We start from the raw sequence: 25,621 nt of genomic DNA, 5'->3' as shown, positions 1-25,621 counted from the left end.
TCGGCTGTGCCTTTGTCGTCGGGGCCATCACCTTTAAATACCGGCTCCTCGACCAATGTTCCAGCTTTACGGCCAAGCTTTTTGCTCTCCATCAGGCCGTTCAGTATGCCCGCCGCCACCGCCATTCATCGTATGTACTCTGCTCTGATTCACTCAGTGCTCTTCAGAGCCTTGGAGCTCCATATCCGGTCCTTCCATTGGTGCAACGGATCCAGCAGTCCCTCCATTCTTTTGCTGAGGGTGGCTCTCCTGTCAGCTTTCTGTGGGTTCCCGGCCATGTAGGAGTGCCTGGGAATGAGGCTGCTGATGCTGCAGCCAAGGCTGCAGTCCTCCTGCCTCGGCCAGCCTCCCATTGTGACCCGTCATCTGACGTTAGTGGGGTTGTTTGTACGAGGCTTGTGTTCTTGTCGTGGGATACTTGGTTCTCACTTCAAGGAAACAAGCTCCGGGCAGTAAAACCGTTCCCAACTGCTTGGAAAACCTCCTCCCGACCATCTCGGCGAGAAGAGGTCCTTCTGACCAGGTTGCGGATTGGGCATTGCCGGTTTAGCCACCGCTACCTGCTCTCCGGTGACCCAGCCCCGCAGTGCCCTTGTGGTCATGCATTAACAGTGCGCCATGTTTTATTGTCGTGTCCCCGTTTTAATCAATCTTGTGTTTTCCTGTCTCTGCCATCTACTTTAAAGGATATTTTAGCGGATGACGCTCAAGCAGCTGCTCGTGTTCTTCGTTTCATTACTTTGACTGGATTGTCCAAAGACATCTAACTCTTTCACTTATTTTATCTGCCTCTTTGTACGAACTTTCTGGTGTCGTCGTCGCCCCTCCTCCCCCTTGAGTTTTACTAGATTCTATGTGCTCTAACAATTGTGACTGGGCGCTAATGACCTCAGTAGTTGAGTGCCCTTAAACCCCAAACAAAAAAAAACTTACACTACACAATGTTCTCCAATCCCAACCCCTCCAAATTGATAACAGACATTAGGTTTTACATTGAATGAGTCTGTGAGATTGTGGCATTTCTGTTCATTTGGCAGTGCCAGGATTGTCAAAACTGATACACTCTGTCTTACTACTGTATCATTAGCAATTGGGGGCGTAGTTACTGGAAGCTTAAGCATTTTGCATGGTAAGTAAAAAGACAAAAGTGATACGTAATGTGGGAAATGACAAATATTAGTAGTAGGTTTTAAGTTTTTTTCCTGTACTACATGAGCTTCTAATAATCATAAAAATCTGACACAGTATTGCAAGCGGAAGGAGTTAAAGACCGAAGGTCATACATTGTCACATTTAGTTGGGTAGAAAGGAGTGAAAATGGCCTTTTTGTAGTAAATCGTCTTATGCTGTCATTCTTGTCCTCTTTTGTGTAACCTCTTACTACAACTTTGTGATGAATATAGTAGTGTGACAACACACCTCACCTTAAATCTAAAATCTAGAATCATAGTCCGTTACGGAATTGCATTTTCCAGTTTTTGAGGTTTTTGCCCACATTACAATGTTGAAACCAGTATTGTTGTTTATAGCTAGAGAACTGAGAAGGTATTTACCCTGTTTCCTAGTTTTTATTTTTGTCATTGTCTCCTAGCATGTAATTATTTATCTTGAATATATGTCAACAATGAAGGGACAATTGCTATAATGTTAACTAATGGTGCAGTTTATATGATAAACTCTAATTCGCTTTCAAGCAGCACTAATGTAAACCGATTTGGAAATTAATTCATTGATAGATTACAGGCATATGGGACAGGAGTTTCCATTTGTTTGATAAGCCCGTAAATGAATTGTCCAGGAAGGCACTACCACCTCTCTGTGAGAATAAACAGGGTGTAAACGACCTGGCAGATCCGGGAGAAACCCGGGAATTTTTTCATCCTGGAGAAAACCGCGAAAAACCTGGGAATTTTTTAGAATTCCGGGAATTTTTCATTGTTTTAGTTTTCAGTTAAATTTTTGTGATTTTGACTGGTAAGAACCAATACTCTAACAAAGGATATTACTGTATCCCGGTATTGCAGAGTAATACTGCAACAACAAAACATAAAAGAGAGAGAAAAAAAAAAGGAAAGTAAAACTTAAGTTGCAAAGGAAATGCGCCGAATACAACAACACAGTGCTCATACAAGCGTCTGCCAACAGCAAAGTGTGTCAAAGGCTTTAGGAAGACTATGCAATGCTTCATAACAACAAATTGCCTGCGATAAATGAGGTATATAAACAATAGGTCGCACTGTTTACATTAGATTCGTTTGAGCAGTTGCGGGCGGGCTCTTGGGTATGCGCAGTTGACTTGCGTATGAGTAAGTACCTTCTATCGCTTCTGGTTACATGAGTATGGCTGGGCGCCACTACTTAATATTGCCCCGGTTCGGAATTATAATAAATCTGGCGCTGATGCCCAGAGCAGTCAGAGTTGTGGTGGGGAAATAGGTTGTCTCCACGTGACCTGTGTTTAAAGTTCAGTGATTTTGTTGTTTCCACTTCGTTTATTGCTCTCACGTTAAATGATAACAAATGGATTTTTGCGGTTGGGAGTTATCAAATGAATTTAAATACATTCGTGTAATTACGGAAGGCTAAAACATGTTATTAGTTTTAGATTTTATTTACACCTTCCTGACAGACAAGAATTAATCGCCTTGCAGAACAATGATGTCATTTTTGTCGGTTTGCTAAAGAGATTTGGCTTTCATTAATCTTTTCTGCTTTATTTGACAGTTTAATTTCACACTATTGGCTAGTTTCAACTGTTCGCTCCATTTCAAGTGCACGTATGGCATTATGCAATAATAAAGAACCAAACACGAGATAATACAGTACTGGTACTCCAAGAAAATTTACATACGAATCTGGACATATGAACGTGCATTTTAAGCCGAATTATGCATTTTAGTATGGTCCACGAAATTCTGATGCTCTTGAAGTATCCTCTGATGTCTTGTTTCTTTTATGACATAATGTAAGATCTTTTAATCTTTTACATTTAAGAACATATGGGCTTGCTGTGTCATCATAGTGCGGTGGTGCCTATTATCTGGCGCTCTCTTCCAACTGCTGAAACGAACCTATTTCTAAAAGGTCGCAGGATAATATTGCGAATGGTGGTTTGAAAAGCGTTACATTCAAACCAAATTTCCTTTTACGAGAATGTACGATGAATTTCTTAAATCACAAAGCGTTTGACTCTCATTTAAAAATTAATTCTTTGAGGACGACCATTTAGAATAAGTTCGATCCCAGAAGATCAGACATTTACGTCGTTATTAAAAATTTTACTGGCACATTTCTGTGATGTATCTTAAAGGGTAACACGCGCAAAAAAGATCAGCATTATATGTGGAAGCTTAGCTTCTCTTCCAGCTTATTAATCTTGGAGACCAATATTATATGTGAATGCTATGTATGTTAATTTAAACCATTAACTTTTCTTATTTGTGTGTTCGCGCTACTTAAGAGTGATCTTGCTATTGGCTGACTACATCACGTGTGCTATGCTGTCATCAGCTGACGAGATCACGTGACATGAGCTATGACTGGCTTATAAAAGCGCATCGCAATCTCGATTTCAATGCCTCGAAAAGTGACTTGCGGTGTTTGGTGGAATTCAAATTTATACCTTCGTAATACAGAAATATGCAGTGCATATGTTGCTGCACATCTAAGGTCTTTCAAAACGTGTTTTTCCCCTCAGAGTTTCGTTTTCTAAAGTGTCAGGAAATTCTACGTCTGTACATAAAACCATAAACATTGAAAGAATTGATGAGTTTTACAGTGCCAAGGAAGAGTATACCGTCGCTTAACACGGAAAAAGTGCATTTTCACCCGGGAGAAACCGTGTTTCTAACCGGGAAATCCGGGAAAAATCCAGGATTTTTTTTTCCTTGTCCACGTATACACCCTGATAGAGTTTGGCAGTATGGAAACAACAATCATTTGTGGGTAATCTCTCTTCAGTCAGTCATTATTTAAACATTAGTTACACTCAAATTTATATTGCGGATGTAAGGAGCAAATCACGTCATGATCTTGCTATGTTTCTCGGATGACCATGTTTACACCGAAAGGTATACCACTCGCAGCCATGTAACATAGTGGAAGAACAGTGCTTGAAGAAAGCACTTGACAGCAACTGGAGGAAATAGTCATAATCTGTCAGTGACAGTCACCGTCAAACCAATCGGGAATTGCTGCTGTTTGTGAATACTGGTTTATCTCGGCCAGTTTCCAAGCAACATTGGAAAAGTAGTTGCTTGCAATAATTTGGAGTTGGGTACTTCACAGAAAGCCATTGCTCACAGTGGCAAAAAGCTCTTTTCAGTAGGTCAGTCAACACAGAAACGGGACAATAGCTACCTGGAAGCATGTAGTGTGGTCCAATAAGTTGAGATTTTGTCTTTCTTCAAATGACAAAAAGTGTGAAAGTGCACCTCTGGCCCAGTGAAATGTTTAACTAACTGTGCCAGTGGTGTGTAATTCAGGCAGGAGTTGATTCTGTGGTGTTTCTGTGGTGTTTTTGGGGTGTTTTTTTTTTTTTTTGTACCATGGTGTGGGCTGCTTCATTTATATGGGTGTGGGCTTCTTCATTTATATTACCAATTAACATATACCAGGCTATTTATGTCAACACTCCTAATGATCAAAGTATTACTTTTTTTTCTACATCTTCCAAGATAACAGCCGTGTTCAGAGATGCACACAAAAGTTCCTGCCACGCCACATGTGGCCTGATAAACCACCTGATTGTAATTCCACAGAAAGTACTAGAACTAATTGGAATTGTCGGTGTAACGTAAGTCAACATTCACTTGGTAGCTCTACGAGGTAACGAGGAAGTGGCTGATTAGTTTCAGCTTGATATGGCATACCTGAGTAAACTTGTAGACTCTCTCCTTTGCAGGATTGAGACCATTATAAAGGGTATTGGCATGTTAAAGTATTAGTGTGATGTCTCCTGTAAGTTAACTAATGGTTGTTACAGTTGATGTACAAATTCATTAGAACCTTGAAAATATTCCAATATTAGGAAATTAATGCTTTAAATCAAAAATGAAATTTGAGAATTTGCAAAGAAGTACTGCAGAATAAACTGTTTTCATATGCCTAAAGAACAATACATTGTTTAGGTAATGGGTCTGCCGAGGAGGAGAAACTATGCTGGACGATGGGACGTTCTTATTGATAACAGTACAAAGTGTCTCAATAAACTACTGGAAGTTGCTTCACGACGGAGGAGGAATTACATACTTGATCAGGTAGTTATTTGCTGCAATTAAAAACTTTTTATTAATGGGAGTATTGTCTGCTATTATTATTAACAGGTACTAGTGATGCCAAATATTGTTAGTGTTCAGACATTTTTAGCTGAAGCTGTATGGGTTCCATGAAATTTAAGCAGTCTTCATATGGAACTGTGCATCTTCTGAAATCAAAACCTTATATAATCATACATAACTACATTTAAGATATTTTCATTATGTTGTAGCTGAATTGGAAAGATGATGAACACCAATTGGATATTGTTGAATATATGTACAAAATATGTAAACTTTCTTCCTAGCAAGTTGATTTCAGAAGCAATGATTTTATCGATATTCATTTGCTTAAAATCGGAAGATCTAGCATCGTGTGTGAGACTTAGTCTGAAACCAAAATGTGGTGTTAACCTCTCCATAAGAACACATTCACAGCAGATATGAGCAACTCTCTCACTTCTCTCCAGATGGTGCTTGCCTTTGGGAGAAAATAACAGTTACAGTTTATTAAAGTACTTATTTGCAATAGTGGGTAAGCTGTGTGTCATAGATAAAGAGTAGGAGAATAAAAGTGTGTGCAGTTGGTAATGACCATCAAACAGTTTATTTCCCCCCTCTTTTTCATATATTATAGCAATTGGGTTTGTTACCATGTTCATTTGTCATTAAAATTCTTTACCTCACCATATATTTTCAGTAACACTTTTTTGTTCCACACATCAGAGCTGTTAAATACAAGGGTCGGGCCTTTAATAGTGACAACTATTTACCTACAACTTAACAAAAAAGATACATCTTTAAAACTTTCTGTCCTTCAGAGTAATCATTGGCATTGTGTGTAATCTACTGTCAGTGATGTCTAAGTCGTAAGGTACTCTTAGCAGTGCCAGTTACATCGATAGTTAAAGTGGAACAGTCTAGTGCCTGGCGAATCTCTGTAACAATTCTGAAGTAAATACCATGAAGTGTTCCCTTAAAATTAGGAATAAAGTTGAAAGTCTCAAGGGCTTAAGTTGAATTAGTGTGACAGGTGGTACAGCACTTTCCGGCCTCATCAGTGGAACAAATCAGTCACAACTTGTGCCATATTCCTGCAAAATGATGGATGGACCCTGCAAAAAAAGTTGCCAGTTCTGTCTCTAAGCTGTTCGTTTTGAGAGCACGCCCTGCGACTAGCATAAAGGGAGAAGTGGCGCCACACTCTGCAGAACCCATCCATCATTTTACAGGACAATGCTTTGGTGCTTATGGTACAAGTTGTGACAGATTTGTTCAGTCAGTGAGGCTGAGAAGTGATGCGCCACCCACCACTCTCCCCAGAGTGTAAGCCCTTGTAAAATCAGCTAAGTCCCTTGAAACTATAAACGCAAATGACACTGCCAAAGGTATCCTAAACCTTCCACATCGCTGGCAACGGGTTATACATTATGCTGGCGACCACTTTAAAAGACATTATAACTTTTAAATGTATCTATGTTGTACAAGCTACAAATAAATAATTGCCACTATTAAAATTCCAACCATCATATAAAAAAGTTTTAAAGGTATTATACAATTTCAAATTATCATCATATGTTAATGTAAACTGACATACAGCCGGGAGACTGGCGTGCTGACCACATGCCCCTCCATACCTGCATTCAGTGATGCCTGTGGGGCCCTCAAGGCCTGTTTGGCTGGAGTTTAGTTAATCATATGTTAATGATGCAAGATATTTACAGTCCAGCAGTCTCTATATTCTTGCTATGGAAATTTTGTTTCTAACCATCTCTGAGCTAAGGTGCAGCTCATGCTTCTCTCTCTCTCTCTCTCTCTCTCTCTCTCTCTCTCTCTCTGCTAGGGTGACCATTGCAAAGACAATGTGCATCCTTAGACTGAACATTGAGAACCTGATTTTCTAGATAAGTCTGATAACTGGAGCAGTATCACATTATTTGCTGTGCGATTTCATCTCGGATAATACAGGTCAAGAGTGAATGTGTTATATCGTGGTTGCAAAGTTATATATATATATATATATATATACAAGCAGAAATGTCTGCTTGTGTCTGTGTATGTGTGGATGGATATGTGTGTGTGTGTGCGTGTGTGTGTGTGTGTGTGTGTGTGTGTGTGTGTGTGCGCGCAAGTGTATACCTGTCCTTTTTTCCCCCTAAGGTAAGTCTTTCCGCTCCCGGGATTGGAATGACTCCTTACCCTCTCCCTTAAAACCCATATCCTTTTGTCTTTCCTTCTCCTTCCCTCTTTCCTGACGAGGCAACCGTTGGTTGCGAAAGCTAGAATTTTGTGTGTATGTTTGTGTTTGTTTGTGTGTCTATTGACCTGCCAGCGCTTTTGTTTGGTAAGTCTCATCATCTTTCTTTATATATATATATATATATATATATATATATATATATATATATATATATATATATATATATATATATAGAGGGAAACATTCCACGTGGGAAAAATATATCTAAAAATAAAGATGATGAGACTTACCAAACAAAAGCGCTGGCAGGTCGATAGACACACAAAAACAAACATACACACAAAATTCAAGCTTTCGCAACAAACGGTTGCTTCGTCAGGAAAGAGGGAAGGAGAGGGAAAGACGAAAGGATGTGGGTTTTAAGGGAGAGGGTAAGGAGTCATTCCAATCCCGGGAGCGGAAAGACTTACCTTAGGGGGATAAAAGAACAGGTATACACTCCTGTGTCTGTGTATATGCGGATGGACGTGTGTGTGTGTGTGTGTGTGTGTGTGTGTATACCTGTCCTTTTATCCCCCTAAGGTAAGTCTTTCCGCTCCCGGGATTGGAATGACTCCTTACCCTCTCCCTTAAAACCCACATCCTTTCGTCTTTCCCTCTCCTTCCCTCTTTCCTGACGAAGCAACCGTTTGTTGAGAAAGCTTGAATTTTGTGTGTATGTTTGTTTTTGTTTGTGTGTCTATCGACCTGCCAGCGCTTTCGTTTGGTAAGTCACATCATCTGGGAGTTCCACAAGACACCTCTCAAAAACTAAAATGGTGTGTAGGTAAAATGTTATAGACCTTGCCAAATGTGAGAGTATTTGTGAAAATGATGTGAAGGAGAAAGTAGAAAAACTACAACGAATGCACCATCAGAAATCATTAACACATACACACTTCTGAGCTTTTTTTTCTATCTTTAATTTGGAAAAATAAGTAATGGAAATTTGTAACTTTTAGCAGACTTCAGAATCAAGTTTTGAAAATGTCAATAGTTACAGAATATTAACTGTCTTGAGAGATGATAAAATGGAAGACTGCTAACTGTCAGCTACAATATTAATGCCTGAAATTCTTAAGCTGTCAAAATATTTCTACATAAAGGTGAGAAAATCTGAAATTTTGTGATTCTTTACAAATTATTTTCTCTAATAAACCCACCCTGAATATTCTAAAAATTGCATATGTTATTTGGTCGCCGTACTTGTGGTGTCAGATTGGGCAATATTTTACGGTGCGAAGTTTGAGAAATTTTTGTTAGCTCTAGCTACTCACAAGGTCAAAAAACACTGGACACTTAAAAAAATAAGTTGTTTGCTGGTATTGAGTAAATGTAATGGAAAAACTGGTACATGTTATCAAAATAATTACTTTACAGAGTTATAAGTCAGTGGGAAGTAATTGTGCATTTTGTGCAAGAATTTTATTAAAAAATTAGGTATAGGAAAAGCTTTGTATATACCTTCTTTGGTTTCTGATATTATTTGCAATAATTTTGTCACGATTTTACTTCTTAAAGACATTCTGGCCTGAGCTGCCAGAGCTAGCTGTTACGTGTGCATGAGGTTTGCTTGCTTGTGGGTATGAATTGTGTGTTACTCTTATGCTGATGAAGGCTGAGGCCAAAAGCTGTATGTAAGTGTGTCTTAATTGTGCCCTTCTGCAACTTATTGTCTTCTTTATAGTAAGTAGCAATCTATATTTTCTTACATTGTTGATATTCCTACATGGGAGTTTCCATTGTTTAGTTTCATGACTCAAAATTGTATGCACTCTAACCATCAGTACTGCACTGTTGAAAGTAGTTAATTTTTTCCATCTGCCCCTCATTTAATGCTTACAGCTGAGCGAGATTTGCAGATGGAGAATGATCCAGCAAGAGAAGTACTTGCGAAATCGGAACTGCACGCTGATCTATTGATGATGGCTATTTGGAATAATTTGCCAGGTCAGGAAGTGTCATGAAGGAGATAGTTAAATCTTGCAGCTCATGAGGCACTAATTCTTTGTCCCACCCGCCACTGATTTATCCACATGAGAAATGAAGTTGCTCACAACAAAGTGTTTTAAAGTATACTGAGGTGTATGCATTCCACACACACTCAGTAACAGGCTGCATTTCACAGAGAATCGTTCTTGCAATGTATATGCCATTCCGGGATGCAACCCAGCAGTGACTTGATTGAATTCCTACCACTGGCTTCATCGCAGACACTCTTGTCGCTTATTTTAATGGACTTTCATTTAGAAATATGAATTTCGTGTTTTGCAATAATTTTTATATGGTCTGTACAAATCCAATAGCATCTCTTGTAGGACCAACAGCTTCATGCTGGACATTAAATCATGTTGCAAGATGTTTACTGGGACCTCCGACACCATCACATGCACTTTCTCGATGATCGGATGCTAAAAATATCCATTTTTTGTCTTAATGCATGTACTATGTTTACTAAGCATACAAAGCTGAAAGTGGTTTTTAAAATGAAATGCTGCATCATCAGTTACATAATGTTCATATTCCAAGAAAGTGAAAAAGCATGTGCATATTGACACTTGTGATGTATGCCAGTGGTAACTCTGAACTTCATTCCGCAAAGCAACGTGGTCTGAGATGTCACTGAATTTACTTCTGCTATGGCCTGTCTCTGAATCCTGCTGATACAATGATGATCTACTCCTTCCATGTGACCCAGTACCCAACTTTTGTAGCAAATTTCCCAATTCCACTGTCCTTTTCACCAACTCTCCTCTTTCCCACAATGCATAGGTTACATTATCATCACTATCCTGAAGGTGTAATGCTTCAATGGCCAGCCTCTTCAGTGCCAGGACACACTGCACACTCCTGCAACTAGCATTTATCTTGCGTCTCTTGGCATATACTCAAAAACATCTGGTCATTCTCTCTGTTAACTTGTTTCTTGTGACACTGCTTATTCGGGAACAAATAAGTTTAAAGTACATGTGCATACTTCCTTCAATGGGTGGCATTTCACCCAATTTGATCATAAGGAGTAGAATTTTGAGAGGCGAGTTCCTAAATTTAGGTTCTCCATTTTCATTGGGAGATGCGGTTTTCTTACTCTCTTGTCATGTATCTTTTTATGTTTTCACCAATTTCACCAGCAGAGATAACACCAGCCTGATTAGGACTTTGCCTGCTGCAGTCTTTGTCATTACTTAGGTAATACTCCAGAGCAATGTATAACATATCATCATGCTGTGGATGCCCACAGTATTAATCTGGACACTGCCAAACACTTTTTTTTAGGCTTTTGAAATTAAAATAATGTGTTCAGGTTTTGAAACTAACTTCATATTGGATACACGACACTACCTTCAGGTTCTGCACAAAGTGCAGCAACTTTATACATCATAAATTTTTGAAGATGTTGCTTGTGTATAGCTTTTTTCAAGTTCTTCCACTTTCCTTTGTACATAACATTTTCTTCTTGTGCTTCTTATCTTGCCTGGGCGTTTAAGGGGAGATATATTGGGGGCTACAAAAGAAATACTAATACTCAAGGTGTCAGCTACTTTACACAAGAGTATATAAATATCTGCACTGTCTTCTTAAGTTTTACATTCTGGTGATGATCGTTCCAATGGGTTATCACTAAATTTCTTGTTATAGGGACTGTAGCAGATCCTGCACAATGGATCTGATGGTAACACAGTTAGTTCAGGACAGAGATGTTTCTGCAATACCTGACAGATTTCCAAAGATTGTAAAGTGTCCTCTATTTTTCTTAACCACCACCTTCTTTTGTGTGTGTGTGTGTGTGTGTGTGTGTGTGTGTGTGTGTGTGTGTTTTCTTCCCCACACACACCTCACTCTTTCACTCCTGTATTGCCTTACTGACATTGTATCTAACAAAAAGTTCAACCAAACACAAAAAAATGCTGAATTATTCATGTGCAAGTTCTAACTTGTTCGTTATAAGCAGAACAGAGCTGGAACAGTGTTGCCAACATGCATATTTTACACTAGAAATTCAATTATGTGAAATATGCATAAAGTAGAAAAATTTCTGACTCTTTACATGAAAAAATATTACCCACTTTGATTGCAGTAACTACTAACACGGTAACCAAAGAATATATTGTGCAATTTTTGGAAGTTTTGTGATTGGAGTTTGAGTAAATAATGCATAAAAATGGAAAATATGAATTTTTAGTAGAATATAATTACATGATATATATTTACATAATACAAATAGTTGAAACAGAACATATTGTTTATATCAGTTGCATCTGGAAATTAGCGTTCTGTGAATTTCCGAATTGGAAAGAAATTTAAAGTAGGAAAAAATGAATTGTTTTGTACTTAAATTTGTAAGTCAAAAGTAAGCCGTTGTGTGTGTGTGTGTGTGTGTGTGTGTGTGTGTGTGTGTGTGTGTGTGTGTACATACTAAATTTGAACATACATAGAGCTTTGAAACAAAACATCTGTCAGGGCTCCAGTACTTCCGGTTTATTAGTTATACAAGGGTTGTACCAAAAGTAAGGTTCCCATATTTATTACAAATAGAAAACATTGTTTATTGTTATTAATTTATACATTGTGGAAAAGCTTGCGCTTTCGTCTATTTTTCAACATAGTTTCGATTTTTTCAACACACTTTGGAAGACGGTGCTCCAATTTTTGTATTACTAAGTTGTAGTAGTCTCCCGCCAACCTGTTGAGGAAGCTTGTGACCCCTGCTCGGGCTTCATCGTCCTTCTTGAAGGGTTTGCCACCTAAGTGTTCCTTTAGCTTGGGGAAGAGGTAATAATCTCTGGGGGCTAAGACTGGGCTGTACGGGGGATGGGGCATAACAGTCCACCCAAATTCATTCAAAAGGTCCTGTGTTTGAAGAGTGACATGTGGTCGAGTGTTGTCGTGAAGAAGTACTACTCCCTTCTTCAGTCGTTCTCTCCGGCGATTCTGAATTGCTCATTGGAGTTTTTGTCAGTGTTTCACAATATCTGTCAGTGTGTGTTGTCGTCCCATGTTGCATGAAATCGATGAGGAGTACCCCCTTCTGATCACAAAACACATTCGCCATAACCTTTCCTGCCGACTGCGTTTGTGTGAATTTGTTTGGTGGCGATGAACAGGAGTGATGCCACTGACAAGATCGTTGTTTTGTTTTGGGGGAGTAATGAAACACCCGTGTTTCATCTCCCGTGATGATCAGAGTCCAACAATTTCTCCTTGTTGCCTACCCCTCACATTGTTGAAAAAGCTTGCGAGCGCAGTCAAGGCGTTGCACATTGTCAGTCACTCAGCCAGCATCTGGGGGACCCAGCGAGCACACACTTCAGGATAACCCATTTTTTCTGTTAAAGTTCTTTAAATTGTGTCGTATGAAGCTTCAGGAATGCATTCAACAAGTTCAGACAGTGACCGTCCAATCTTTGAGCAGCTCATTGTTGATCTTCTGGACAATCGCATCCGAAACCAGTGGTCATTCACTCTGTTCTTCATCGTGAACTTCCGTGCAACCCTCAGCAAAAACCCTGCTCCATTTGCGGATGCACTGAATGGACGTGTACTCTCCACCATAAACCTTAGGCAGTTACTGATGAATCTCCACAGGTGGTAACTTCCTTGCGTGGAGAAAATGGGATAACTGCTCGAACCTCGCACTTAGCGGGAGCGGTGATCAACACTTTCATCTCCGATGGCTGCCAAGCCTACATTGAGCGACGTAGCAAATCGTGGATGGGCGGGCTCAAGCATGGGGGGAACCACTGCGCATGGCACTGTTGTCGGATTTAGCGTAGCACCTTCCCTCGAGGCTGTAGCTTATTGGGAACCTTACTTTTGGTATAACACTCGTACATTTTTAGTTCTCTACCATTTTAAAAGTTACTTAGAAAAACAATTTTTTCAAAGGACTGTATCATTTACAAAAACAAAGATAAAATTACAATGTTTAATTTCTAAACACGCGAGATATAGAAGTCTAAAGTATTTATTTTCCAGAGAAATTCAGAATCATGAATTGGCATGTCCTGTATGTTCTGAGGTGAAATTGCACTACAATCAAATAATGAGAATTTGTCGTATCCCTGTTCAGTCCTTGTCAGATTGGACATACTTCCAACTGAAATTATTGGAAAATATTATACTTCTGAAAATGGAATAAAATGGCTATGCAAGATTTTGAAAGTGTATCTTGCAACTTTTTGAAACCAACCAAATTTGAAAACTGTAAAACTCTTACCCTAAACTTCAAGAAATCATCATCTCATGTGTGTATTCTGTGTTGCAACAATTCATCTGCATACAGACTAACCTTGAAATGTTGTTTCATGCTGTGCTTGCACCACACCATTCTCAGTAGTGCCACACAGCAGCGGTTAACATTTTCAAATATTGTCAAAATTGCATGTTAACAAAAAAAGCTGGAGATGATTGTGATTATATGCATCATAGCTTTCTATTTAATTTGGGATTATGTAAATAAGTTTAATATGTTAGTAAGTCAGAAATGAATATATAAAATTTATTGCTGTTTTCTGCATTCTCCACTTTATTAGTTTTGGTTTTCATTTCCTTAGCCTTTTCCAGAAGTATGCATGTTGTGAAGAGTCGCTGTATGGGGTGAAGTGCCTAAGATTTTTATCGAAATAGGGGCAGGTGGTCAGGGGATTGTCCTACATATGGATAATGTTCTTATAGTATTATCAGACTTAATCTTCAAAACATTCAATTGTTTGTGAAATTTGAACCTAATGTTATATAAGTTTTGACCTATATAATGCTGACAGTTTATGCGCTTGGCTGACAATTGAGTAATACAGCAAATTTTGATCAACCAAGTTTTTAGTTTGTAATATCCTTGTGTTAAGTCTTCTTGTCCCTTTAGTATTACACAGGTGAGTCGTTCAGTTATTCCAGTGCCCGGACTTCAATATCACAAAGGTAAAAATTCTTTACTATTGGTACGTCACAGTGGGGCAACAGCTAGCTTTGAAGGTGAGTGTAGCTCTAATATCCACTTTAAAGTTGGGGCTGATTAGGATGTTAAAGAAATGGCTAAAAGAGATGTCTTTCATATCCATTAAGAGTAGTCAGGAGTCATTTACATTGGTTTACAGTGAAGAATCAAAAAATTAAGGTAATTATTTTGTTTGTAAATACTTATTACTGATACCAAAATAGATCTCAACATCTGTTGAGGAAAAGGTAGTCTGTATTGGCTTGGGACAAAACAGTGTCTGCCATTAGCTACTTGCAGCAGTTTCTTTGACAGGCAGGAATTGATATTCCATTTTTGAAATATTTTAATTACTATGCAGCACATTTTTATATTTACACTTAAGTTTAGATGTATTTTCTTTTGGATGTAAAAGTATCTTTATAATACATTAAAATCAAAATATTGGTGCAACCAATACACAAGACTTTATTATTGAGATAACCGATTCTTATTAGTGACAAGGTGGAATATTTCTGTCAACTGAAAATTAATATATGATGCAAGTCTGGGAAGTTTACTGTGCAACCATAGTTAAGGAATGTAGAAGGGAGAAACAGATCCCAAAAGATATTTGTGCCTGTTGTTTTCACTGATTAGTGAAGATTATTTAATATGGCTTTTACAATTATCATAGTTTCTATTAGAGAAGAGCAGGAATATGTGCAGAGTATTAGAGATCTCCAAAATGAGAACTGCTTTCAAGTGTATGTACTGCTGGAGGACTAGTAGTTTAAGAAACCATTTTTACAGGCTGCAAGTAGATACCTTCAGTAGAATAAGTATTTCTAAGTCTGCAACAGGCCTCGCGCTGTTCTTGGATGGACAACAGGAAATGCCAGGAGCAATGCATCAATTATTTGTCTTGTATTTAATCAGTAGGATTAAGTTTTGGCTATTGTCAGCAGCATGCAAAATCAGGAAGAATATCTAAATAATATTGATGTAATATAATTAGATATGTAAAAGTAGTATTTGAAAAGAAGCCGGTCATTTAGTTATTGATGTCAGTATTTTTGACAGTTCTGTCTATGTCTTTAACAATGTGTGTGTGCGCGTTCATTGAATATGTGTATGTACATATACATATGTTCCAGTTACTCCAGCTGTGTATTCCATAAGAGAGCTCCAGCATATAGAATTAATCTTAAAATGGAAACTAATTAAAGCTAATGACCACTAACTTTTTTATTCTTCTTATAGAAATAACTGGAAAGGTTTATAAATGTACATGAAATAATACAAGGTAGCATTTCAGTTGATTTTGCAAACTTTGGAAGATATTCATTAAACTGGCTTGATCTCTGTGACATTGTGAGTTACTCTGACAGTGCTACTGGTAGCAGTATATGTTATTGTCTACATATTTAAAAAGAAAAAAGAAAACTTGAGTAACACATAGTAATCTTAACATTTTGGTTGCACAGATGAGAAAATCCTGAATAATTTATACTGACAGTAATAATTTCGTGATGGAAACTAATGAATGTGGTTTAGTTTATGGTTAGATATTTAATTTCTTTGGTAATTTATATGTATGTAAATCTGCAAAGAAAATGGAGTTTTACTTTTGTAGCAGCATTAAACCCACAGGAAGGATTAAGTCTGATTATGGAGTAAGAAATTAAGTTGAAGCTGTTCTCTCTTCCCTTCCATTATTATTTAAATTGATGAAAAATGTTAATGTAAAATTAAGTCTCTTTATGAATGTTGTCATTAAGTCAGTGTAGCCCTTAAATGATATGACATTAAGCCTCACTGTTTTCCATTGAAAAATATCTTGAACAATAGTTACTAAATGTAAGGTTCTCCAAAGCTCACAGCTTGGAGGTAAGTTGGGAATATGTGGGGGGAATATCGATGCAGCAAGAGTTTGAAGGCTATGGCCAGTTATTAAACCAATGTATTTAGCACTTATTCCAGAAATGCTAGTAATATATATGTTGGAAGGAGATCCTGGGGTCCTGGTGGCCCCAGTGTCCTACAGTTGGGACTGTATTTATCATGACTACTACAACTCTATACATTACACAGACCAATGTATATCCATCAGCCCAAAGACGCAAAATGAGGGGTTTTGAGGGCTTCGTACGCCGAGCGGTAGTAATTGTACCAACAGATGAAGAGTTCAAGAGACGCATAGCTCAGCGTGAGAAGCTGGAAGGCAAAGATGTTCCTGATTCAGCTGTTCTTGAGATGAAAGGTAACTTATGTGGACTACTTTTTTCACTATTTTACTAGGTCAAACAGTGGCCTAATGAATTCCTAAAGTTTTAGTTACTTGCTTTCTTCTGCCCTGTTACTTTAATTTTTAACTTATCCTTTGTGGACTGTGAACAGGCCCATTGATAAAATCCTGCTTCCAAAATACCTTAGCTTCAGGTTTGCCATTCCCTCCCCTCATTGCCTTCTTCCCAGCTATCTTATGTTCTGATACTTTATTGTAGTTTTCAATCTCCTTGTTTCGGCTGTGCACTTACTACACACATACAGCTGTTTCAAGCCCATAAGCGTCTGATGTATTGGGAAGTGTATTGAGGGTACAAAGGAGTGTCAGTTCTGCTAGTTTTTGTGACAGTCAAGTGTAACATTAGAAAAAAAATTTCTTTTCATTATTATGTAATTGTATATTACTTGCTGAATTTTTCTTTCCCTTTTTTTTTTTAAAAAAATACACTCCAACTTCCAGCCTTTGTCTTCTCAGAATATCAGATGATTTGGGATCGAAAAGTGTGTGTGTGTGTGTGTGTGTGTGTGAGAGAGAGAGAGAGAGAGAGAGAGAGAGAGAGAGAGATATTTGCATGTGGTTGTAATGACACAATTTTTTTCCAGCCAACTTTATGCTGCCGGAGGTTGGAGACATCTTCACTGAAGTGATTTACACTGAGCTTAATGAAGCAGAGTCTCGAACATTAGTAAGCCAGTATAACAGAGAAGGCAGAGATGCTGGATATGGCCAGCAAAATAAGCGACCACGATTTGATAATAGAGATAATCGTGATAACCGTGACAACCGGGATAATCGTGACAACAGAGATGGTGGTTATCATAGAGATAACAGGGAAAGGTCATCGTCATATTCGTCTTCATACTCATCACAGTCATATCGTGGAGGATTCAGACCAAGAGGTTAGTAAATATTACATTTCAGCTATTTTTCAATTTAAAAGTGTAGCAATACTTCAAAGCAAAGATTAATATTTGTTATGGCTAGTGTTTAGTGCATTGGTATTATATATATCTTGCTCCCACATCCTCTTTGTAAGTGTGATCGTTGGTAATCTTTCTTGAATCTTGTAAATTTCTTCTGCTTGGGAATTGCACTTCGTGCGTTAAATTGTTCATCTACACATATTTTCTTGAATCTGGTTTCCTGAGAACCATAACAAACCTTCCCTTTCACTTCCTCTGCCAATTTTCTTAATGTTTGCTCTTGAGATGAGATGGTGATGTCCTTGTTTCCAGTTGGTGCCATTTGATATGCAATTATATCAGTTGTTTCTCATTTCACGTTAGTTAACTGGTTATTGTAACCAGAAAGACAGTTGCCCAGACAATAGAAAAGATGGTTTAACTACTACTTTTTAATAAACAGCTTTTTGATTCATCTGTCTGTTTTTGCAGAAACTTTAATTTTTCCTGACATAGTCTTCGCTGATTTTCGTCTTTTGTCTCTAAGCATTCAACAAATGATGGTGTTGAGAAGCAACAGCATTTTTTCAATGGTAATTTGTGGTTCTCTTATGTTTGATGTGTCTCGATGTTAACTTTCTTTTACACCCATTTTGATAATTACAAAATGTGCAGGAGACTGATTTTGATTCTGTAGCACGAAAGGCCTGATTAACATATTGCAGAGCTCTTTCAAGTAACAATATTATGAATAGCGAAGTTGCTACTCACCATATAGCAGAGGTGCTGAGTCGCAGATAGGCACAACAAAAAGACTTATCACAAATAAAGCTTTCGGTCTTTAAGGCCTTCATCAACAATGCGCACGCACACACACACACACACACACACACACACACACACACAGCGCATGCACAAACCCAACTCACGCACACAACTGCATTCTCAGGGAACTGAAAGAGCTCTTTCGTGGGCATTCATAGTCCTGTAACCTGTGCTTGATAGCACTATACATAGAATAAATCAATTACTGATACTTAAAGGCAAAGACTCTCTTGGCATATTGTGTGGTCGAAATACTTTGACTGGTTCTGTTTTCCACTCGCTACAGTACGGACATGAGAACTTCAACCACCTGGGGGGAGAGAAGTGGGCCATGGAAATAAACAATGCCGTGTGTGCCCTATTGTATGGATCATTCAACAGCTCACAATTGATATGGCATGAGAACATAAGAGCACACTGATACAAAATTATGTTCACTTACTGGTGCTCTGTTTATTTTACAAAAGCTTTCCTGCACACGTTCGCTTTCCACATTGGGCTTTGCCAGGAGTTGTGCAGTACCAGTAACCAAAAATTTGTAAATTCATATGCAGAAAATAAAGCTATTTCTAAATATCTCTGATAAAGTAGGTAGTTGGGATACTGTTCTCAATGAAATGGGCTTTACGAAGTAATTTTGCATGTTGAAGCAGAATTTGCATCCATATTTGCACTTACCACAATTGAGTTTTTCAGGTCCCCAAGTTTTTAGTATTGTACCATAGTTCATCAGGCATGAATAAATTTTCTCATCCAAGAGCAAAAGCCATCAAAAACAGTAGATTTAGTCTTACAAGAATACATCAGAGGGAGACAGGTGGAAAAACCATTTCCTCTGATAGAGAAAACTAACAAAGCTTTTTTAAGATTATGTATCCATTAATTGTCAACTACTTCAGGAGGGGAAGTAACTTTCTGGTTTATACTCTATTTACTGGTCGTAATTCACAGAGGAAAAAATCGTGGTTCCTGATATGGAACATTGCAGCCAGTCACCTGAGCATTACTGTCAATAAAATCATGATGATGTGTTAAGAACTGTCACATCGTCATCCCCGTTTTCTTTATTTTGTGTGCATTACAACAATTTTTTTATTATTTACCAAAGAATGTTGATTGGAGAAGAAATTGGTATTGAATGATGTTTTCACACTTTAAAATGTTTCTAGTGGGGAAAAGTGGAACATTGTGAATTGAGCTAAATGGTGGCCTGGGAAATGAATTTAATTTTGAGAATTTCCTCCACCGGCACTCCCTTTAACTTCCTGTGTCTCTTTCATACCAGATTTACTGGTTCAGCTTTCAGCCTCCTATGTTTTAGTTTTTCAGATCTTTAGTGTCTGTTTACCTTGCCATGAATTGTGGTGTGGGTGTTGTATATGTTCTTGTGTTATAGCCCATTTTTGCAAAAGTTGCAATACAGTGTCATTAGATTATGTTGCCATTGAAAGTTGACATAATGAAATTGTTGAATATAAAGTGTCTTTGAAAGTGGAACATTAAGTGTTGTACTCATAGTTTGGGCTCATTCTTCAAGTAAATTTAGCACATGACAATTATTTGCATTACTGACATGACTGGAGTAATTTGTCTCTTATAATGTTGCATTTAGTTGCAGGTGAAGCTATTTTTTAGTTAATATAATGTACTCCATAGAATCTTTGCTTATGCTTGAAATTTATAAGGTGGCCCAGACAACAGGCAGCGTAGCAGTAGTTGGCAGCCAAGAGGTGGCGGCGGCGGCAGTGGTGGTGGTGGCGGCGGTGGCGGCTGGAGAGACAGGTATTGTTTCTGTGATTTTCCTTGAAAAGTTGTACACAACTAGAGCAGTTTCATATATGTCCCCCCCTCTACCTGCCAAACTTCCTTTCCCATTTCTATCAACATATTTTTTGGCATGTTGTTACTGTCATTGTTACTTCTATTGAACTGTGTGAATCAGAGTACCAAGAAGTGTAGGAAGAAACATGGGAAAAAAGGAGGGTATTCCATGGCCAGTTTTTGTGTTACTTTTTAATTATTATTATTAGTAGTAGTAGTATTGTGAAACATTTTGCTACCAATCCATTAATATTTTTTCATAGTGTGAAAACAGTGCCACAAAGTCAATGTTTAAACAAACCACACACACACACACACACACACACACACACCACACACACACACACACACACACACACTGCCTTCGGCACAACAGTAGACATTTGACAGTGTCCATATTTTCCGTTGGCATCTTGGACATTTCTCTCTGATGAACTTGAAGAACTTGTACAAACAAATTCCCAAATAATAATATTGTATTACTGTTTTGCTTGCTTTGACTGCATTGAGTACACTTGCCGTGAAGTAGGTAAACACCACACTTGTACTGTTTCCACTATAGCAGAACTGGCCTCTTTTAGGAAGGCCACAAGTACATTACTGCCATTTTTTTTATGGGTTCCAATGGATACACCAATGTTTAGTCAGTAGTAGAGACCAGCAAAATTTGCATTTTGTGATAAATGTGAAATAGATGTGAATTCTGCACCAAAATGCAGAGGCACAAGATCACTTAAAATATATTTCATAGCGAATTTTATCCACATGAGCTAGTTTATCAGAATCAGTTCAAAATAGCTTCATTTTCCACACATAAATACTGAAGATTTAAGCAATTTTCAGTTACTAGTATTGTACGTAATCCGGCCAAGCCCAGTTTGGAAAAAAACTAGTGCATAAGTACTTGTTTAAAAAATAAAAAGGGTACAAACACAACATATCAGTGTGCTTGGTGCTCTGGTGTCATGTCAGTTGTGGGTGGTTGAATGTTCTACACTACTGGCCATTAAAATTGCTACACCACGCAGAAATGCAGATTATAAACGGGTATTCATTTGACAAATATATTATACTAGAACTGACATATGATTACATTTTCACGCAGTTTGGGTGCATAGATCCTGAGAAATCAGTACCCAGAACAACCATCTCCTGGCCATAATAACGGCCGTGATACGCCTGGGCATTGAGTCAAACAGAGCTTGGTTGGCGTGTACAGGTACAGGTGCTCGCACAGCTTCAACACTATACCATAGTTCATCAAGAGTAGTGACTGGCGTATTGTGACGAGCCAGTTGCTCGTCCACCATTGACCAGACGTTTTCAATTAGTGAGAGATCTGGAGAATGTGCTGGCCAGGGCAGCAGTCGAACATTTTCTGTATCCAGAAAGGCCTGTACAGGACCTGCAACATGTGGTTGTGCATTATCCTGCTGAAATGTAGGGTTTCGCAGCGATCGAATGAAGGGGTAGAGCCACATGTCGTAACACATCTGAAATGTAACATCCACCGTTCAAAGTGTCGTCAATGCGAACAAGAGGTGACAGAGACGTGCAACCAACGGCACCCCATACCATCACGCCGGCTGATAGGCCAGTATGGCGATGGCGAATACACGCTTCCAATGTGCATTCACCGCGATGTTGCCAATAATGGATGCGACCATCATGATGCTGTAAACAGAACCTGGATTCATCTGAAAAAATGACATTTTGGCATTTGTCGTTGAGTACACCATCGCAGGCGCTCCTGTCTGTGATGTAGCGTCAAGGGTAACTGCAGCAGTGGTCTCTGAGCTGATAGTCCATGCTGCTGCAAACGTCGTCGAGCTGTTCGTGCAGATGGTTGTCTTGAAAACGTCCCCATCTGTTGACTCAGGGATCGAGACGTAGCTGCACGATCCGTTACAGCCATGCGGGTAAGATGCCTGTCATCTCGGCTGCTAGTGATAAGAGACCATTGGGATCCAGCACCTGAACCCACTGATTCCATATTCTGCTAACAGTCATCGGATCTCGACCAACGCGAGCAGCAATGTCACGATACGATAAACCGCAATCACGATAGGCTACAATCCGACCTTTATCATAGTCGGAATGTGAAGATACGCTTTTCTCCTCCTCACACGAGCCATCACAACAATGTTTCACCAGGCAACGCCGGTCAACTGCTGTTTGTGTATGAGAAATCGGTTGGAAACTTTCCTCATGGCAGCACGTTGTAGGTGTCGCCACCGGCGCAAACCTTGTGTGAATGCTCTGAAAAGCTAATCAGTTGCATATCACAGCATCTTCTTCGTGTCTGTTAAATTTCTCATCTGTAGCACGTCATCTTCGTGGTGTAGCAATTTTAATGCCCAGTAATGTATTTAAGATACGCGTTTCATAATGCAACATAGTACTCAACCATGGGATCTAGCTTTTTGTAACAAAGAAATGCTTATGTTTGTTTGTTAGTTTAAGTTCAGAAGGTGGTATAATGCTGATACTTCTAACAAGTCAGTTGTATTATTATTTATTTATTTATTTTTTTCCAAAGAAGTGAAGCGACTAATCGTGGTCCATCATGGATTTTGTTTATGACGTTTATGGCACCAAATTACACTCACTAACATCTGATGGAATAGCCAATAGTGCCCGCACCATGTGCTATAGTGATCGGAAAAAAGAATCTCCAACATTTTTTCGCTGCGCAGAAATTCTTCCCCAGTGGAAAAAAAAAAATGCTCTGGTTCTATGTCTACACTAAGTGCCTTGTAGCGTTGTCATGCATGGGTCGTACAGGTATGAGTGCCCACAAAAGGTTGAAATTAATATTCTGCAGAGTTTGTAAACATTAAATTAGGCAGGAAAAGACACATGTCCAGGAACTTCTTAAATCCGAAACTCATTCAGTTCACCATTGGGAAGATGTTGCTGCTCTTCAGTAGTACCGCCATCTTTTGAAATCTTAAATACAGCCAAATGAAGAAAACAATGGCTATTTTGGGAGAAAAGGGTGTCTGCGAAATCAAACATACATGAAAAAATTCTCAGTCAGTCTTAAACAGTCAAAGAATTAAAGGCTTTTTTCACTCACGTAGCATGAAAGCCCTTTAAATATGTGTGTCTAATCATTTATAAAACAAATAGATGCGAATTTTGCCAAAAATTTACGTGAGTTTTCCAGTTAGTAGTCATTAGTTATTACATTAAGTACTTCCTTGCTCGTGTGAAAGCAAACTTCTGTAGTATTTCCTGACAATTACGCTCAGCAAGCTTGCAGTGGTGATTCCCATGGTTGCAAATTTAAAGAACTAGGTTTTGTTTCTTGGTTTCCACAAAGTGTGCTGGGATGTTCCCTGCTGTATTTGACAAATTATTATGTAATGTAGCAATTCAGATGCTGTGCTTACAGATCTGACATTATTGATTTGTTTATCTGGAATATATTTTCCCCCTTGATATCTTTCTTTCTTTCATGGGCTTCATGTCCTGTGTAGTCTGGCCTGTGCTGAAAATGGAAATGACACTTATTTATGTCCAGCAAGCTACCAAATAACAGAAATCAATTTTTGGAGACATGAACCTGTTTGCCCAACTCATAAAATATAGAACATCCCATATACAGCTGTATGCAGTGTTGATTTGTCAACTGCATTTAGTATTACAAATTTGTGGACAGTTTAGGGCCAGCTGTCTTTCAGACTTCAGACCAGACCCTAGAGCTGAGCAGGTTCTTTCCTTTCATGACATAGTCCCTTATCTTGGTGTGTGCTATTCCATGCAACAAATGTGTCACAGAGGCAGGAGGTGCAGCTGCATGGAGCAATTGCCAAACCAGCAGGTGCTGCAAAGTGTGACCTTACTGCCAGCACTGCCCTTTCATGCAGAAATGCTATGTACATCATGCTCAACATGCACAGGCAATAGACGTTCTCCACACAGTTTGGATACAAAAACTCCCTAAACCTACAAATACAAATTGACTCACTGTTCGGTGATTATCATTTGTTGGTACTATAAACATTGTGCAGCACATCATTCCGCTGCAGTGGTATGTTAAACCTTGGTAGAACTAATTGGCTTGTTCCCTTACCACCATACAGCAAGACCTACAGAGGTGGTGGTCCAGATTACTGTTCACACCGGAACCTCTAATACCTAGTAGCACATCCTCTTGAATTAATGCATTCCTATATTCGTCGTGGCATACTATCCACAAGTTCATCAAGGTACTGTTGGTCCAGATTGTCCCACTCCTCAACAGCGATTTGGCATAGATCCCTCAGAGTGGTTGGTGGGTCACGTCATCCATAAACAGCCCTTTTCAATCAATCCCAGGCATGTTTGATAGGGCTCATGTCTGGAGAACATACTGACCACTCTAGTTGAGCAATGTCATTATCCTGAAGGAAGTCATTCACAAGATGTGCATGATGGGGTTGTGAATTGTTGTCCATGAAGGCGAATGCCTCGCCAATATGCTACCAATATAGTTGCACTATCGGTCGGAGAAAGGCATTCACGTATCATACAGCCATTACGGCCCCTTCCCTGACCACCAGCAGCGTATATCGGACCCGATGCCACCCCAAAACAGCAGCAAACCTCCACCTTGCTGGACAATGTGTGTCTGGCATTCAGCCTGACAGGATTGCCTCCACACACGTCACTGCTGATTGTCTCGTTGTAACACTCATCAGTGAAGAAAACATGATGCCAATCCTGAGTGAGTGGTCCATTGGACATGTTGTTGGGCCCATCTGTACCGCACTGCATGGGCGTCAGGAATGAAGTTGCGCATCATGCAGCCTATATTGTGCATGGTTTGAGTCGTAATACAGTTTCCTGTGACTGCACGAAAAGCATAATGTCAGAGTTCCTCTGAGCCATAATCCTTAGGTAGCGGTCATCCACTGCATCCCTTGGACGGCCTGAGTGAGGCATGTCATCAACAGTTCCTGTCTCTCTTTATGTCCTCCATGTCCGAACAACATAGCTTTTTTTCACTCCGAGACACCTGGACACTTCCCTTGTTGAGAGCTCTTGCTGGCACAAAGTAACAATGCGGACATGATTGAACTGCGGTATTTACTGTTTAGGCATGGTTCAACTACAGACAACACCTGCCATGTACCTCCTTCCTCATGGAATGACTGGAACTGATTGGCTCTCGGATCCCCTCCATCTAATAGGCGCTGATCATGCATGGTTTTTTACATCTGTGGGGTGGTTTAGTGACATCTTGGGACAGTCAGAGGGACTGTGTCTGTGATACAATATCCACAGTGAACGTCTTATCTTCAGGCATTGTGGGAACCGGGGTGATGCAAAACTTATTTTCATGTGTGTATTTTAGACGTTGGAGCCTCTGTTGCAGAAATGACACAACCA

General features: G+C 39.0%; 1 protein-coding gene across 1 annotated transcript in view; it reads left to right on the top strand.

Moving 5' to 3' along the window:
• LOC126162214 (heterogeneous nuclear ribonucleoprotein U-like protein 1) overlaps positions 1 to 25,621 on the top strand; it is a 142,447-nt gene that overhangs the window by 89,470 nt on the left and 27,356 nt on the right. The window contains exons 10-13 of the mRNA XM_049918556.1: positions 5,130 to 5,258; positions 16,502 to 16,670; positions 17,300 to 17,596; positions 20,110 to 20,206. Of these exons, the coding sequence (XP_049774513.1) occupies positions 5,130 to 5,258; positions 16,502 to 16,670; positions 17,300 to 17,596; positions 20,110 to 20,206 (692 nt within the window). The remainder of the gene's footprint in view (positions 1 to 5,129; positions 5,259 to 16,501; positions 16,671 to 17,299; positions 17,597 to 20,109; positions 20,207 to 25,621) is intronic.

This window comes from Schistocerca cancellata, chromosome 2, assembly GCF_023864275.1.
Source record: "Schistocerca cancellata isolate TAMUIC-IGC-003103 chromosome 2, iqSchCanc2.1, whole genome shotgun sequence".
Taxonomy (NCBI): Eukaryota; Metazoa; Arthropoda; class Insecta; order Orthoptera; family Acrididae; genus Schistocerca; species Schistocerca cancellata.
Note: the sequence above shows the minus strand (reverse complement) of the source record. Positions and strands in the feature narration are given on the sequence as shown.